Source organism: Schistocerca piceifrons, chromosome 1, assembly GCF_021461385.2.
Source record: "Schistocerca piceifrons isolate TAMUIC-IGC-003096 chromosome 1, iqSchPice1.1, whole genome shotgun sequence".
Lineage (NCBI taxonomy): Eukaryota > Metazoa > Arthropoda > Insecta > Orthoptera > Acrididae > Schistocerca > Schistocerca piceifrons.
Genome location: NC_060138.1, coordinates 570,072,676 through 570,090,003, shown reverse-complemented (window position 1 = coordinate 570,090,003; position 17,328 = coordinate 570,072,676). Strand labels below are relative to the sequence as shown.

Below are 17,328 nucleotides of genomic sequence, written 5' to 3'. Positions count from 1 at the left end.
TTTCAAGTTTAAACATGTGCAAATTGAATGAACTTTCATCATAAGGTTGGTTGGTTGGTTTGGGGGATTAAAGGGACCAGACTGCTACGGTCATCGGTCCCTTTTTCCAAATACAAAGAACACCTACAGATAATAAAAACGAGGAACAGAATAGATCACAGACGATACAGAACAAGGGAAACTTAGACAAAGACAAGACAAAACGAACTAAAATCACACAGAGCGTGACGGTGGTTGGCCGACCATAGAAATAAAAAAAGGAAAAGCCAACCACTTAGAACCACATTAAAAAATCAGTTTAAAATCATAGGCCAAAGGCCAGAATCAACACAAAATAATAAAATAAAACAGAAACACTCAGATTAAATGATAAAATCCCCCTGCCCGAATAAAACGTAAAACTAAGTCAGCCATAGCGGAGTCGTCTGTTAAAAGGGCAGGGAGCGTATCAGGCAGCGCAAATGTCTGCCTGACCACAGCTAAAAGGGAACAGGCCATCAAAATGTGGGCCACTGTCAAAGCCGCCCCACAGCGACATAGAGGAGGGTCCTCCCGGCACAGTAAATAACTGTGTGTCAACCGGGAGTGGCCAATGCAGAGCCGGCAAAGAACTACCGAGTCCCTGCGAGTGGCTCGCAGGGATGACTGCCACACAACCGTCGTCTCCTTGACAGCACGGAGTTTATTGCGCGTTGTCAGTGCGCGCCATTCATCATCCCATAGCGCCAAAATTTTGCGGCGGAAAGCTGCCCGCAAATCAGTCTCTGGGAGGCCAACGTCCAGAGATGGCTTACTGGTGGCCTCTTTCGCCAGGCGGTCAACATGTTCATTACCCGGGATACCGACATGACCGGGTGTCCACACAAAGACCACAGAGCGGCCGCAACGGGCAAGAGTATGCAGAGACTCTTGGATAGCCATCACCAGACGAGAACGAGGGAAACACTGGTCGAGAGCTCGTAAACTGCTCAGGGAATCGCTACAGATAACGAAGGACTCACCTGAGCAGGAGCGGATATACTCTAGGGCATGAAAGATGGCGACCAGCTCAGCAGTTTAAACGCTGCAGCCATCCTGCAAGGAATGTTGTTCGGAATGGTCCCCCAGAGTTAGCGCATACCCGACACGACCAGCAACCATCGAACCGTCAGTGTAAACAATTCCAGAGCCCTGATATGTGACCAGGATGGAATAAAAGCGGCAGTGGAAGGCCTCTGGAGGGACTGAGTCCTTCGGGCTCTGTGCCAAGTCGAGCCGAAGACAAGGGTGACGAACACACCATGGGGGTGTATGCAAAGTAGCCCGGAAAGGAGGTGGAACAGTGAAAACCTGAAGCCCAGAGAGAAGCTCTTTGACGCGGACCGCTATTGTACAGCCAGACCGGGGCCGACGTTCTGGCAGATGGACGACCGATCGCGGGAACAGGAGACGATAGTTTGGATGCCCAGGCAAGCTTAGAACATGGGCAGCATAAGCGGCCAGCACACGTTGGTGTCGTAACCGCAGTGGAGGTACACCTGCCTCCACTAGTACGCTGTCCACAGGGCTGGTGCGGAAAGCACCAGTGGCAAGGCGTATCCCGCTGTGGAGAATTGGGTCCAGCACCCGTAACGCAGATGGGGATGCTGAGCCATAAGCCAGGCTCCCATAATCCAGACGGGACTGGATTAACGCCTGGTAGAGCCGCAACAGGGTGGAGCGGTCGGCGCCCCAGCGGGTGTGGCTCAAGCATCTCAGAGTGTTTAGATGCCGCCAACACGTCTGTTTAAGCTGCCGGATATGAGGCAGCCAAGTCAACCGGGCATCAAAAACCACCCCCAAAAACCTGTGGGTCTCCACCACAGCAAGAAGTTCGTTGTCAAGAGAAAGCCGCGGCTCAGGATGGACCGTTCGGTGCCGGCAGAAATGCATAACGCGGGTCTTGGCAGCCGAAAACTGAAAACCATGCGCTGCAGCCCAAGACTGCGCCTTGCGGATTGCGCCCTGTAGCTGACGTTCAGCAGCTGCAATGCCAATAGAGCTGTAGTAAAGGCAGAAGTCGTCAGCATACAGGGAAGTGGAGACAGAATTTCCCACGGCCGCAGCGAGGCCGTTAATGGCTATTAAAAACAGGCAGACACTTAAAACAGAACCCTGTGGCACGCCGTTCTCCTGGATGTGGGAGGAACTAGATGAGGCCGCGACTTGCACGCGGAAGGTACGATACGACAGGAAATTGCGGATAAAGATCGGCAGAGGGCCCCGTAGACCCCATCCATGAAGAGTAGAAAGGATGTGATGACGCCATGTCGTATCGTACGCCTTCCGCATGTCGAAAAAGAGAGCAACCAGGTGCTGAAGGCGGGCAAAGGCAGTACGGATGGCCGACTCCAGGCTCACCAGATTGTCGGCGGCGGAGCGGCCTTTACGGAACCCACCCTGAGACGGAGCCAGAAGGCCCCAAGACTCCAGTACCCAATGCAAGCGCCGGCTCACCATCCGTTCGAGAAGCTTGCAAAGAACGTTGGTGAGGCTAATGGGGTGGTAGCTGTCCACCTCCAAAGGGCTCTTGCCCAGTTTCAAAACGGGGATGACAATGCTCTCCCGCCATTGCGACGGAAACTCACCCTCGACCCAGAGACGGTTGTACAGGTCGAGGCGGCGTCGCTTGCAGTCCACTGAAAGGTGTTTCAACATCTGACAGTGGATGCTATCTGGCCCGGAAGCGGTATGAGGGCAAGCGGAAAGGGCACTGTGAAATTCCCACTCACTGACTGGAGCGTTGTAGGATTCAGAAGTGTGGGCGCGAAAAGAAAGGCTCCGACGTTCCATCCACTCTTTAATGGAGCGGAAGGCCTGGGGGTAATTCGCAGAAGCGGAACTCATAGCAAAATGCTCTGCTAAGTGGTTTGCAATGACGTCGGAGTCAGTACAAACTGCACCATTCAGTGAGAGCGCAGGGACGCTGACAGGTGTCCAATAGCCGTAGACGCGTCGAATCTTGGCCCAGACCTGCGATGGAGTGACATGGAGGCCAATGGTGGACACATACCGCTCCCAGCACTCCTGCTTGCTTTGGCGGATAAGGCGGCGGACCCGCACACGAAGCTGTTTGAAGGTGATCAGGTGTTCAATGCAGGAATGTCGCTTGTGGCGCTGTAGCGCCCGCCGGCGATCTTTAATTGCTGCAGCGATCTCAGGCGACCACCAAGGCACAGTCCACCGCCGAGGGAACCCAGAGGAGCGGGGAATGGCAGATTCGGTGGCAGTAACGATGCTGGTGGTGACCGATTGAACCACCGCATCAATGTCATCATTAGAGAGAGGCTCAAGAGCGGCAGTGGAGGAGAACAAGTCCCAGTCAGCCTTATTCATAGCCCATCTGCTAGGGCGCCCAGAAGAGTGACGCTGTGGTAGTGACAGAAAGATCGGAAAGTGGTCACTACCACACAGGTCGTCATGCACACTCCATTGGACAGACGGTAAGAGGCTAGGGCTACAGATTGAAAGGTCAATGGCGGAGTAGGTGCCATGCGCCACACTGAAGTGTGTGTAAGCACCATCATTTAACAGCGAGAGATCGAGCTGCGACAATAAATGCTCAACGATGGCGCCTCGACCTGTTGCCACTGACCCACCCCACAGAGGGTTATGGGCGTTGAAGTCGCCCAATAGCAAGAAAGGAGGCGGCAATTGGGCTACCAGTGCAGCCAGGACATGCTGCGAGACATCACCATCCGGTGGAAGGTAAAGACTGCAGACGGTAACAGCCCGTGGCGTCCACACCCGTACAGCGACAGCCTCTAAAGGTGTCTGGAGAGGGACAGACTCGCTGTGCAGAGTGTGAAGGACATAGAGGCAGACGCCACCAGACACCCTTTCATAAGCTGCTCGGTTCTTATAATAACCCCAATAGCCATGGAGGGCGGGGGTTCGCATTGCTGGAAACCAAGTTTCCTGGAGAGCAATGAAGAAGAAAGGGTGAAGGCTGGTAAGTTGGCGGAGCTCAGCTAGATGGCGGAAGAAACCGCTGCAGTTCCACTGGAGGATGGTATTGTCCATTGCGGAGAAAGGCGTGACGGGACTGGGAAGGCAGATTACGCCGCTGGGTCACCTGCCGCATCCGATGGAGCACCCGTGCAAGTGCTATCCATTGCGTCTGAGGGATCGGCGAGATCGAGGTCCTCAGCAGACAGAAGGATCTCCACCTCATCCTCAGATGCAGAGCTTTTAGGTAGCGGTGGAGTAGGTGCCACCGCAGGTGTCTTGGACTTACTGGTCTTCAAAGCCGTTTTCTCTCGCTGTTCCTTTGGTTGCCGTTGGTGAGAGGGCTTATTGGAGTCAGTCTCTGGGACCGAAGAGGATCGCGAAGCCCGTCGACCAGCGACCTGCGGCTTCTTCAGCCACTGGCTGGTGTCTGCTGTGCCGCTGGTAGGAACCTGGGAAGGGAGTGACCCAAGGGATCCCTTCAGAGCGAGAGAAGCCGAAGAAGACTTACGCTTCTCCGGCTTAGAAGTGGGGACTGGTGTCCCCGATGGTTTAGTGGGTGCTGCTCCCAAGGTAGATGGTGTGGGAGCAACAGCGAGAGAAGGGGCCCCCATTGTCAAGGGGACAGGGGAGGTCCTCTGATTCTGAGAGCTGACTGTATAACTTGCAGCTGAAGGAGCTGGAGCAGGAGTGACAGTGGAGGCATAAGATGACATCATGCGCACGGGATGTAGCTGTTCAAATTTCCGCTTAGCCTCAGTGTAAGTCAGTCGGTCCAGGGTCTTATATTCCATGATTTTCCGCTTAGCCTCAGTGTAAGTCAGTCGGTCCAGGGTCTTATATTCCATGATTTTGCGTTCTTTCTGTAAGACACTGCAGTCCGGCGAGCAAGGGGAATGAGGCTCTCCACAGTTGCAGACGGGAGGCGGAGCACATGGAGTATCGGGATGAGATGGGCGTCCACAATCTCGACATGTGAGGCTAGAAGTACAGCGAGAGGACATGTGACCGAACTTCCAGCACTTAAAGCACCGCATCGGGGGAGGGATATAGGGTTTGACGTCACACCGGTAGATCATCACCTTGACCTTCTCTGGTACGATATCACCTTCGAAGGCCAAGATGAAGGCACCGGTAGCTACCTGATTCTCCCTCGGACCCCGATGAACACGCCGGACGAAATGTACACCTCATCGCTCTAAGTTGGCGCGCAGCTCGTCATCGGACTGTAAAAGGAGATCGCGGTGAAAAATAATTCCCTGGACCATATTTAAGCTTTTATGGGGGGTGATAGTAACAGAAACATCCCCCAACTTCGTACAAGCGAGCAAGGCTCGTGACTGGGCAGAGGATGCCGTTTTTATTAAGACTGACCCTGACCGCATCTTGGACAAGCCCTCCACCTCCCCGAACTTGTCCTCTAAATGTTCGACAAAGAACTGAGGCTTCACAAACACAAACGATTCCCCGTCAGCTCTGGTACAGATGAGATACCGGGGCGAATACCTGTCGCTCTCATTCATAGCCTTTCGTTCCTCCCATGGTGTGGCGAGGGAGGGGAACGATTTGGGGTCATAAACGTTACCTTTAAAATGGGCCCTCGAACGCTTAGAGACTGCTGGTGGCTGGCCACCAGCAAGAGAAGATGTGCCACGCTTCATTGCGTGTCATCCACCCTGATGCCACCTACTCCGACCAAGGGCCCTCCCCACGGGCGCCACCCAGCCACAGCAAAGGCCACCTGGCAGGATGGCCATTGCCGGGAGTCCCGATGCCCCAGGGAGATGGGCATCTACTCCTTGGCATACGTGGGGAGTTAACGGCGCAGGCATCAGTAGAACGATCCCTGTGTTGTCAGGGGGCTACAACCAAGAGGGTACATGGCGGCCCCACCACAATGGACTGGCTACCGTGCTGGATGTTAGGTGACATGTGGTCCATGGTCGCCGTCAGTGCAGAAAGTGGCCCTGCACATCGCTTGGCAGAAAGTGCACGCAGGAGCGTATCCATGCCCATGAGATGGAGAGCGGGCAGGACTGCAACGCAACGACGAAAAAGCTGGCGAAAGTTCTCAACGCAAGATGGACACAATGCACCAAGTAAGGTGCCCTTCCCCAATCGGCTCGCTCTTCGGAAAAATTTTGAGATATGGAGGTCAAACCCGACAGGGGACCATCACATAAGGCCAAAACGTTGGAGACTCCTTTTAGTCGCCTCTTACGACAGGCAGGAATACCGCGGGCCGATTCTTACCCCCGAACCCGCAGGGGGGCATCATAAGGAAGCATTAACAATAAGGCATGAAACAATGTTTGTATACAAAGGACTGAAAGCTGGCAAAAATATTTCACTGAGAGGCTTACCGAGAAACCAGTGTCCAAACACTGGAAGAGGCTACCACCAGCAGGAAAAATGATCTTCCCAGAGGCAGGGTGCAATTCGTACGATGCTACACCAAATGAAGCAAGCCTGCGCCGCTCCCACAACAGCTGCTCCTCACGCGAGCGGCCTGCTCCTGTTGCTATACCCCTGGGAAAGCCGCCTTCAACAGCGTGCTGCCAGGGCAAAGCATAAGGGCCCGGAGGAGGACCAGGGCCAGGACCAGCATCAGCATAGAGCAGCGCTGTCTCCCAACCACGCTTTGGTGTACCCAGAAAGTATATCCGAGTACGGCCGTCTGGTAAAGGCCTGAATGAGATCTGTGATGGTACTGCAGTTGAAAGTGACGAAAGTTGTCGTCTCAGTTCGTGCACTACAGTCCGCAGCCGAGCCCATGATCTAGGTGGACCTGACCTAACTGTGTTACCAGCTGTCTCCAGTACATCCAAATCTCCAGCTCCACTGCTTGACATCCTCCAGTTTTCTGACAGCACCCTAAGAAGATTGAAAAGGAACATCACATTCATCAACTTATTCAGTAACATTTTCACACATTAATAGTTGTCTCCATATAAAGCAAACAGGGGTTTTAACAGTTATGGAAAGGATGGATTGGTACTCACCATAAAGATGACACGCTGAGTTGCAGAGAGGCACAACTACAGTCTGACCTATACAGCCAGAGATAGCTGTCATGTGTGTGAGGTGTGCTCGCTTGTGTGAAAGAGAATGTGTTTCTGTTTGTGATGCAGGTTTTGGCCAAAAGCGTAACAGTCTTTTCATTGTGCCTATCTGTAATTCAAAGTGACATCTTTATGGTGACCAGCAATCTATCCTTTTCACAATTGAAGATCCGACCTGGACTTTCAATTGTTTAGAGAGTGATTTAATAAGTCATTCCTAACTAATGATAAATATAGTTACAACATTACAATATTATGAGATTTTAGAGCATATATTATCATACTGGACTGGTACAGATATTAGAAAAAAATTTAAAACTAATTTTCTTATAAATTATGTAAAAATCACATAAAATAATTAATAACGGTATAACATTTTTAAGACCTTGAGCTTTCTGACACAAATGTTCCTTCACCTGGAACTTTAAGAGAACTAATGTGGTTGTGTGTTTAAAGGGACTAGACTACTGGGTCATCAGCCCCTCATGAGGGAAACATGTAAAAAGGTAACAAGCAAAAACATGGGGATTTAGCTGCTCAAACTATATAAATACGTTAAAGAGTTTAAAAGGGCGTGACAGTAGTTTTAACACTATATTTAAAAGAAAAGAGAGATCATCCAGGCAGTGTCTTGCACAAGAGGGTCTAAAGGCAAAACAAGGAGGGGGGAGGGGAAGAATAACCTGCAGTCACTTTGAAGTCACAGGGGGAGGCTCTCGTCACCCCCCCCCCCCCCCGCCCCCTACAACGACCCCTAATAACAATGGAACTGGAGGAGTATTTTATGTTAGAGTAAAATCCACTTTCCCTTAAGAAATGCAACAATTCGGTAAGAGCTGTCACGTCATCTGCAAGCATCTGAGGTAGGCAAGCAGAGTGTGTGCCCCAGATGGGCCAGTTGGGTGCACTCAACAAGAACATGCGCTATCATCAGTAGACTACCGCAGCTGCCGTGAGGAGAATTATCCTGAATGCAGAAGGATCTCATGTGTGTGTCTCGTGTGGCTGATGTGTAGTCGGCACAACACAATGGCATCTTCCCGAGAGGCCTGGAAAGATGTATGCCACACCAATTCCCAGGGCCTCAAAATATTGCGACGAAGCTGTAATTGTGAACCTGTGCCCAGTACCCCAACGTCAAGCTGATTCCTGTAGTTGCATCTTTAGCTAGACAATCAGCAAGTTCATTTCCTGGAATGCCTATGTGGCTTGGTGTCCAGATGAAGGTCACTGTCTTTCCAGAGCTGTAGAGGTCAGCCAGTTGGTCCTGGATGTTAGTTACCAAAAGATTTTTGGGGTAGCATAGGGTTATGCTGTTTAAGCAACTCCTGGAATTACTACAGATCAGACAGTTTGTCATGACCTGGGATTTGACATACTGCAAAACCTGAGAGATGGCAACCAACTCTGCAGTGTATAACCTGCAGGCACTCACCACGGAAGGCTTCTCATGACCCCTTCCATGTGCAAAAGTGTAACACACCTTTTCATTGACTTTCTATCCGTTTGTGAAGATGCATACCAAATTAGAATAATTGTGGAGGATTGAAAGAAATAGGAGTTGCTGAAAGGTAGGAGCAGCATCAATCTTGGCACCACAGAAGAGGTCCATGCATATCACAGGACATGGTACAGCCCACCAAACCATGGGTGGAGGGAGGGAGGAGGGGGTGTCAAGAGGTAGCTCTATGAACACAGACTAACGGAGGCTGTTGGAGGTCCTTCAGTGGAACATCAAGTGAAATCCCAGCTGGTCTACCCAGTTTTGGACAATGCGCAAACAGTCTGAACTGTTGGTTGTGGAACAGAGTTGGGTGACATGGATGGGTGGACATCTGACAAATTGTGACTGTGTAACTTGCCAGAAGCTGCTGTCATCTGACACACAGTAGTGGGACACCTGCTTCAGGCAGGAGGATGTCAACAGGCCTCGTATGGAAGGCCCCCGTTGCCAACCACATGCCAGTGTGGCGAAAAGAGTCCTGCAACCTCAGTAGGAATGGTGCTGCTGACCAATCTGCAACACATCCAAGTCAAAATGGGATAAAATCAGCACTTTGTAAAATCTCGGAACTGTGCAGTCCACGCACCATGAGGAAAACAGAGATCATTCAGCTGCTTCATGCAATTAGCTCATTGTCAAATAAAGTACCTAAGAATTGGAAAGTTTCAGTGAATTCAAGTAACTGGTTAACAAGATATATTTTTATGTGCGGGTGCACAGTCCAGAGTCATCAAAAATGCATAACTCGTTGTGAAAGCAGCTGTTTCAATGCTAGTGCACAGATAGAAGAGCTTTCGAAACAAATAGTCGAGTTTGAGTCTGATGCTCGTAAGGGGATTGACAAGTATTTAGTAGATCAAACTAAAAGACTTGACGAAGATCTATCTGAATGGATAGAAATAAAAGGAAATGAAATTGTAGACAAGGTTAAGACTACTATTGGATCCCAGCCAAATGAAAATATCAATGAGCACCTAAGTAGAAATGATGAATTAATTAAGCTCTTCACTAGCGAATTTCAGAAAATAAAAGACAAAATAGTTGATGAGTTACCTAAATGGCAAAAGGAAACCAGTCACAAATTGGCGGAGTTAGAACGAAAGTCATCACAAAATTTGTCGACAGAGGACGAACGTTCGGAGAATAGGTCGAAAAACAACCGAACATGTGATAATACGAAGTACAATTGTGGTGAAAATTTGCATTGGGAAGTTGATGATTCAGTTGGTAAAGATGATGATTCTTTTGGTCAGCGAGGATATTTGTCTTCTTTAAAGGTGGAGAACAGCATTTTTAAAAGTAGACAATTCCCAACATTCTCCACTGAAAAGAACAACCTGCATCCAAAAATCTTTATCAATAATTTCAAAAGAATTTTTCCCGCGTAGCTGGTCAGAACACGACCGACTTCAATTTATAGTATCCAAAATTACCGGAGAAGCCGCATTATGGGCCGCCGAAGTAAGTGAAAGTTGCCATACTTGCGCTGAGTTTGAACAACTTTTTTTGGCTAAATACTGGTCGTCGAGTAAACAAGAGAAATTAAGAAAAGAGGTTTACCAACCTGAGTATTTTAACAGTAAAAGGAGTACTTTAAGGCAGTATTTTGGAAAGTACATAAATAAGACACGTTATTGGAGTGATCCAATTTCTCACAAGGAAGTGATCAGAATTTTGAAGGGAAGGTTGCCCATAAATATACGTGAAAAGTTAATAAATGTTCCTGACCACGACGTAGAACAATTCTTGTCGGTGATTGACTCTATAGATATGATTATGGAAGACGCAAGACAAATGAGTAGTACTCAAATGTCGACTCACGCTCATAGTAATACGAATAATTATAATAATAATTTAACGTATGATAATAATAATACCGAAAACCAGGTCAAACCCGCATCACAGGGGCGTGGACAATCTTCATCCTATGGTTGCAATAAAAACAATGATTATAATAAATCTAGAAGAGATACTTACTGTGCTAGAGGTAAACCTCGATATGGTGACGCGAATGTGCATAGTAGTGATATTAATAAGAGTTTTTTTTTTTTTTTTTTTTGGTTGGGTTTAAGGGCGCTCAACTGCTGAGGTCATTAGCGCCCAGTCACTGTTGTTAGAGCACATGGAATCTGTTACAACTCAAGGGGATGGGGGGACACCAGAAGGACCTGACAAAGATGCAGATAAAATAAGTAAAAAGGTTAAATGCCTTTGGACAAGCCAGTTAAAGTTATAAAACGCAGAATACGAGCAGCTGCTCGAGCGTCATCAGCTAAAACATCCGGTAAAGTAGATGGCAGGGACAGGACAACACGAAATTGACTAAAACGGGGACACGACAATAAAACATGGCGCACTGTTAATGCCTGACCACAAGGGCACTGCGGGGCTGGGTCACCGGAGAGCAGGTAGCGGTGGCTAAACCGGCAATGCCCAATCCGCAACCTGGTCAGAAGGACCTCCTCGCGCCGAGATGGTCGGGAGGATGTTGTCCATACAGTTGGAAGCAGTTTTACTGCCCGGAGCTTGTTTCCTTGGAGGGATGACCAAGCATCCCACCACAACGACACAAGCCTCTTACATACATCCCCACGAACGTCAGATGACGGGACACAATGGGAGGCTGGCCGAGGCAGGAGAACTGCAGCCTTGGCCGCAGCATCCGCAGCCTCATTCCCAGGCACTCCCACATGTCCGGGAACCCACAGAAAGCTGACAGAACGACTATTATCAGCGAAAGAATGGAGGGACTGCTGTATCCGTTGAATCAAGGGATGGACCGGATAGGGAGCTCCAAGGCTCTGAAGAGCGCTGAGTGAGTCAGAGCAGAGTACGTACGATGAATGGCGGTGGCGGCAGGCATACTGAACGGCCTGATGGAGAGCAAAAAGCTCGGCCGTAAAGCTGGAACATTGGTCGAGGAGCCGGTATTTAAAGGTGGCGGCCCCGACGACAAAGGCACAGCCGACACCATCGTCAGTTTTGGAGCCATCGGTGTAAATAAAGGTGTGACCGGCAAGGCGAGCACGAAGTTCGACAAACCGTGAGCAATACACTGCAGCCGGAGTACCCTCCTTCGGGAGTGAGCTGAGGTCGAGATAAATATGAACCGGAGCCTGGAGCCAAGGTGGTGTCGGGCTCTCACCCTCTCTGAAGGTGGTAGGGAGGGCAAAATCCAATTGTCGAAGCATGCGACGGAAGCGGACACCGGGGGGCAGCAGGGCAGACACACACAACCCGTACTGACGGTCGAGAGAATCGGCGAAGAAGGACTGGTAAGAGGGGTGGTCGGGCATAGACAACAGCCGGCAGGCATACCGACACAGCAGTACGTCGTGCCGGTAGGTCAATGGTAACTCTGCAGCTTCAGCATAAAGACTCTCGACAGGACTAGTGTAGAAGGCTCCGGTCGCAAGACGTATCCCCCGATGGTGGATGGAGTTGAGCCGGCGTAAGAGGGATGGCCAAGCGGACGAGTAGACGAAGCTCCCATAATCCAGCTTCGATCGGACTATGGACCGATACAAGCGAAGCAGGACAGTGCGATCCGCTCCCCAAGATGAACCGCTAAGGACTCTGAGGACATTAAGGGAACGTGTACAACGGGCCGCCAAATAAGAGACATGTGGAGACCAACACAGTTTCCTGTCCAACGTGAGCCCTAGAAACTTAGTTGTGTCCACGAATGGGAGAACAACGGGACCGAGATGTAAGGATGGCGGAAGGAACGCTTTATATCGCCAAAAGTTGATACAAACCGTCTTATCTTCAGAGAACCGGAAGCCATTTGCCACGCTCCATCAGTAGAGGCTGTCTAGACAACGCTGAAGGCAGCGCTCCAGGAGGCATGTTCGCTGGGCACTGCAGTAGATCGCGAAGTCATCGACAAAGAGAGAGCCTGAGACATTAAGTGGAATGCAATCCATAATCGGATTGATCGCGATGGCAAAAAGGGCTACGCTCAAGACAGAGCCCTGAGGCACTCCGTTCTCCTGGAGGAAGACGTCGGACAATACGGAACCCACACGTACCCTAAACTTTCGATCCGTTAAAAAGGAATCAATAAAAAGGGGCAGGCAACCACGTAGGCCCCACCTGTGCATAGTGCAGAGGATACCTCCTCTCCAACAGGTATCATAAGCCTTCCCCAAGTCGAACAACACGGCCACCGTTTGGCGCCTTCGCAAAAAGTTGTTCATGATGAATGTCAACAGGGTCACAAGGTGGTCAACAGCGGAGCGGCGGCAACGAAAGCCGCATTGAACATTAGTAAGTAGTCGTCGAGATTCAAGAATCCAGACTAACCGAGCATTAACCATGCGCTCCATCACCTTACAGACACAGCTTGTAAGAGAAATGGGGCGGTAACTAGAAGGAAGGTATCTATCCTTCCCGGGTTTGGGTATAGGAACAACAACGGCGTCACGCCAACGCCTGGGGACTTGACCTTCGATCCAGACGCGATTGTAGGTACGAAGAAGGAAGCTTTTGCCCGCCGGAGAAAGGTGCGCCAGCATCTGAACGTGAATGGCATCTGGCCTCGGAGCAGAGGATCGGGACAGTGCAAGCGCACGTTCGAGTTCCCGCATAGTAAAGGGGGCATTATAAGTTTCCAGATTCAGCGAGTGGAAGGAAGGTCGCCGAGCCTCTGCTGCCTCTTTCCTGGGAAGGAAGGCAGGGTGGTAATGGGCGGAGCTTGAAACCTCCGCGAAAAAGCGGCCAAAGGGGTTGGAGACAGCCACACCTCATTACCGCAGGTCAGGCCAGGTACCGAGGAGTGGGCCTTAATGCCCGACAGCCGGCGCAGGCTACCCCAAACGACGGAAGAGGGAGTAAAACTGTTAAAGGAGCTGGTGAAAGAGGCCCAACAAGCTTTTTTGCTGTCTTTGATGATTCTACGGCATTACGCTCGGAGTCGTTTGTATTCAATACAATTCGCCAATGTAGGATGGCGGCGAAAGGTGCGTAAAGTACGTCGGCGAGCACGGATAGCGTCCCTACAAGCCTCGTTCCACCAGGGGACGGAAACGCGACGTGAAGAAGAAGTAGTACGAGGAATGGAACGTTCGGCAGCATTGATGATAACAGCCGTGAGGTATTCGACCTGACTGTCACAACTGGGAAAATCGTGGTCCGGAAAGGTCACCAGGGAGGAGTAAAGTCCCCAGTCAGCTTTCAGTATGTTCCAGCTCGAAGGACGTGGGGATGGGGTGTGGTGCAGGAGACGAACGACACAGGGGAAGTGGTCGCTCGAATAGGTGTCAGAAAGGACATACCACTCGAACCGACGGGCAAGAGTGGTAGAACAGATCGAGAGGTCCAAGTGGGAGTAGGTATGAGTAGAGTCCGAGAGGAAAGTCGGGGCGCCGGTATTGAGGCAGACAAGATTGAGATGGTTGAAGACATCCGCCAAGAGTGAGCCTCTTTGACAGGATGCAGGAGAGCCCCAAAGGGGATGATGGGCATTGAAGTCGCCAAACAATAAGAACGGCGGGGGAAGCTGAACGATCAGGTGCATCATGTCAGCTCGACTAACAGCAGATGACGGTGGAGTGTAGATGGTACAAACTGAAAAAGTAAAAGCAGAAAGAGTAATGCGGACAGCTATTGCTTGGAGTGGGGTGGTCAATAGGATGGGACGGTAATAGACAGCGTCCCGAACGAGCAACATGACCCCACCATGAGCTGGGATACCGTCCACAGGGGTGAGGTCATACCGCTCCGAGGTATAGTGGGTAAAGGCAATACGGTCAGTCGGGCGCAACTTGGTTTCCTGGAGACCAAGGACGAGCGGACAGTGCAGGCGGAGGAGCAGTTGTAATTCCTCCTGATTAGATCGAATACCTCTGATGTTCCAATGAAACAACGCCATCGCTAGTCAAAAAGTTGGGGGAACGAGACGGGGGAAGAGCTGGTCACCTCGACGGCCGCGGAGGGCCAGGTTGCGAGGGAACAACGCTACAACCGACGGGAGGCGGATCCGGTTCCATCGACTCGTCGCCAGCTGCGGCCACTGTCCCTGGTTGTGTAGAAGGGGCCGCATCATTTACCGACGAAAGGCCGGCGGAGCGCCTGGCAGCAGAGCGTCCCGCCGAAACTGAGGACGGCCGGGAGCAGCGACTCACGGATGAAGCGTCAGACGAAACGCGCCAGGGTGGAGAGGGGGATAGAGACTTCTTCTTGGAGGCCTTCTTGGAAGGCCGAGGAGGCACAGGGATGGTGGGCTGGACCCGAAGAAGGTCCTCACGCGCGGGGTCCGTTTTGGAACACCGGACTTCGGAAATTGGGGTCCGGAACGTTTCCCTGATGGACGCCTGAGAAGAGGATCGCTTCTCAGGTGGCGTGGGGGGGGGAGGAGGAGGAGGAAGGGTGGCCCCTGGGGCAGTGGGGGTGGGGGCCACAGGGGAGGAGGATTTGGAAGGGAGAGATTTGGGAGGCGGGGGCAGAGCCCCCTGATGGGCGGAGGAGGCGGAGGGGGGACAGGATAGGGGTGAGGATACCGCGGAAGGAGTGGACACAACTGAGGCAAACGAAGTGGTCAAGGGCACGGGATGAAGGCGGTCATACTTCTTCCTGGCCTCAGAATAAGAGAGCCGATCCAAAGTTCTGATTTCTTGTATCTTCTTCTCCTTCTGATAGGCGGGGCAGTCTGAGGATTGAGGCGAGTGGACGCCAGGACAATTAATGCACCGAGGTGGTGGGGTGCATGTATGTTCCTCACGAAGAGGACGGCCACAATCGCCACAAAGGGGCTCAGCCTCACACCGTGACGACATGTGCCCAAAGCGCAAACACCTAAAACAGCGCATAGGAGGCGGGACGTACGGTTGCGCGTCACACCTGTAACACATCACCTTTACCTTCTCCGGGAGAACGTCCCCCTCGAAGGCGAGGATAAAGGCCCCGGTGTCGATGCGACGGTCTTTGGGGCCGCGCTGGACTCGCCGGACGAAATGCACGTCTCGGCGCTCCAGGTTGGCCCTGAGCTCCTCATCAGATTGTAGCAGGAGGTCACGATCAAAAATAACCCCCTGCGTCCTATTTAGTGCCAGATGTGGGACAATGGATACTGGGATGTCCCCTAGGCGGTCGCACGCCTGGAGCGCCGCCGACTGTGTGGTGGAGGTGGTCTTGATAAGAACGGACCCTGAACGCATCTTGCTGAGAGCCTCGATTTCCCCGAAGATGTCCTCAATGTGCTGAACAAAGAACATGGGCTTGGAGGTGGCGAATGTCCCCCCATCGGTTCGAGAAAAGACCAAATAGCGGGGGAAGTACTGCGCCCCAAGCCAGCGGGCCTGTCCCTCCTCCCATGGAGTGGCCAAGGGGGAAAGGGCAGGAGAACCAGGACTAGAAACGGTACCTTTTCTTTTGAAAGACACGGCCGCAGAGCGACCTGATACGTGTTGACGTTTCATCTGCGAAACGTCCGCCCCGATACCACGCACTCCGATCAGGGGCTCTCCCCACGGGCGCCACCCAGCCGCAGCAAGGGCCACCTGGCAGGATGACCATTGCCGGGAGTCCTGATGCCCCAAGGAGACGGGCATCTACTCCTTGGCCGACGTGGGGAGTGTGCAGCTCAGGTATCGGCAGTACGATCCCTGTGTTGTCAGGGGGCTACAACCTAGAGGGTACATGACGACCCCACCACAACGGGCTGGCTACCGTGCTGGATTTCTGGTGCCATGAAAAGTCCATCATGATCGCTGGGGCAGATGGAGATGCACTATGGGCGTAACTTGGACAACCCATCAGGCGTTTAGGCCCAATTTGAGGAATAGTGGGTATGGTTACAACGCTGGTACAATACTGAGTGCCAAGGTCTTAGTGCACTTAGGACCAGTGGTACACCACGTAAGGTGTCCTTCCCCAAAAGGCTCGTACTTCAGTAGAATTTTGAAAAATGGAGGTCAAACCCCAAGGGGGACCATCACATGGAAGGCCGAAACGGTTGAAACTCCTTTTAGTCGCCTCGTACGACAGGCAGGAATACCTCAGGCCTATTCTTACCCCGGACCCGCAGGGGGGATATTAATAAGAGTAACAGGTACCCAAGTGATGAACCCAATTGCATTCGACCTTGGGAACATAATTCGAAGCATAATGTTCATCGGCAGGATGGAACAAATGCCTCGAGTCCTCATCCAGCACAAGGAGTTATACCAATGGGCGAAGGAGCCTCCAATGTGCGACGGGGTGAATACCATAACTCGGATCATACTGTACGGATTGTGGAAGTTCATGAACCCCCACCGACGACTCAACGAGATAGATTAAACTAATACCAGTCACCAAATGCTTTCCTAGGATGACTGGAAAGGAGAAGAAAGGCAGGCATCAATTTGAACTGAGAGTATTAAGGTACAATAATGATCAGGATATAAGGAATGAATTAATTGAAGAAAAACCTGAAGTTTCTAATAAATGTGGACAAATTTTACAGGCAATAATTCCAACAAGTATAAATAATGTTGATGTTGAAATATTGATACTGGAGCAACTATTAGTGTCATGACGATGGACTGTTTAAAACAGATACGCCGAGGGGTAAAAATGCCCACTTTTCCTATCACAGGATGTACCGTGTCTGGCGCATTCAGCGCAAAAATGCAAAAAGTTGTGAAACAGGTACGTGTTGACGTTACAATACAGGGGGCTCAAATAGAAAGTACATTCCTGGTTGTTTCTAAAATGACAGTACCATGTATCTGGGGTTTGGATTTTTTATGTGAGACCGGTGCAATCATTAATTTAGAGGAAGGTGAATGTATATTTAATTCCAATGGTAATGTT

At 51.1% G+C, this 17,328-nt stretch overlaps 1 protein-coding gene across 2 annotated transcripts in view; it reads right to left on the bottom strand.

The window, feature by feature from the left end:
* The window catches only part of LOC124801529 (dipeptidyl peptidase 9), a 216,518-nt gene that overhangs the window by 177,681 nt on the left and 21,509 nt on the right, over nucleotides 1-17,328 (bottom strand). For both annotated transcript variants that reach the window (XM_047263081.1, XM_047263080.1), the window contains one exon: nucleotides 6,330-6,840. In XM_047263081.1, coding sequence (XP_047119037.1) covers nucleotides 6,330-6,818 — 489 coding nt within the window. In that variant the 5' untranslated portion in view covers nucleotides 6,819-6,840. The remainder of the gene's footprint in view (nucleotides 1-6,329; nucleotides 6,841-17,328) is intronic.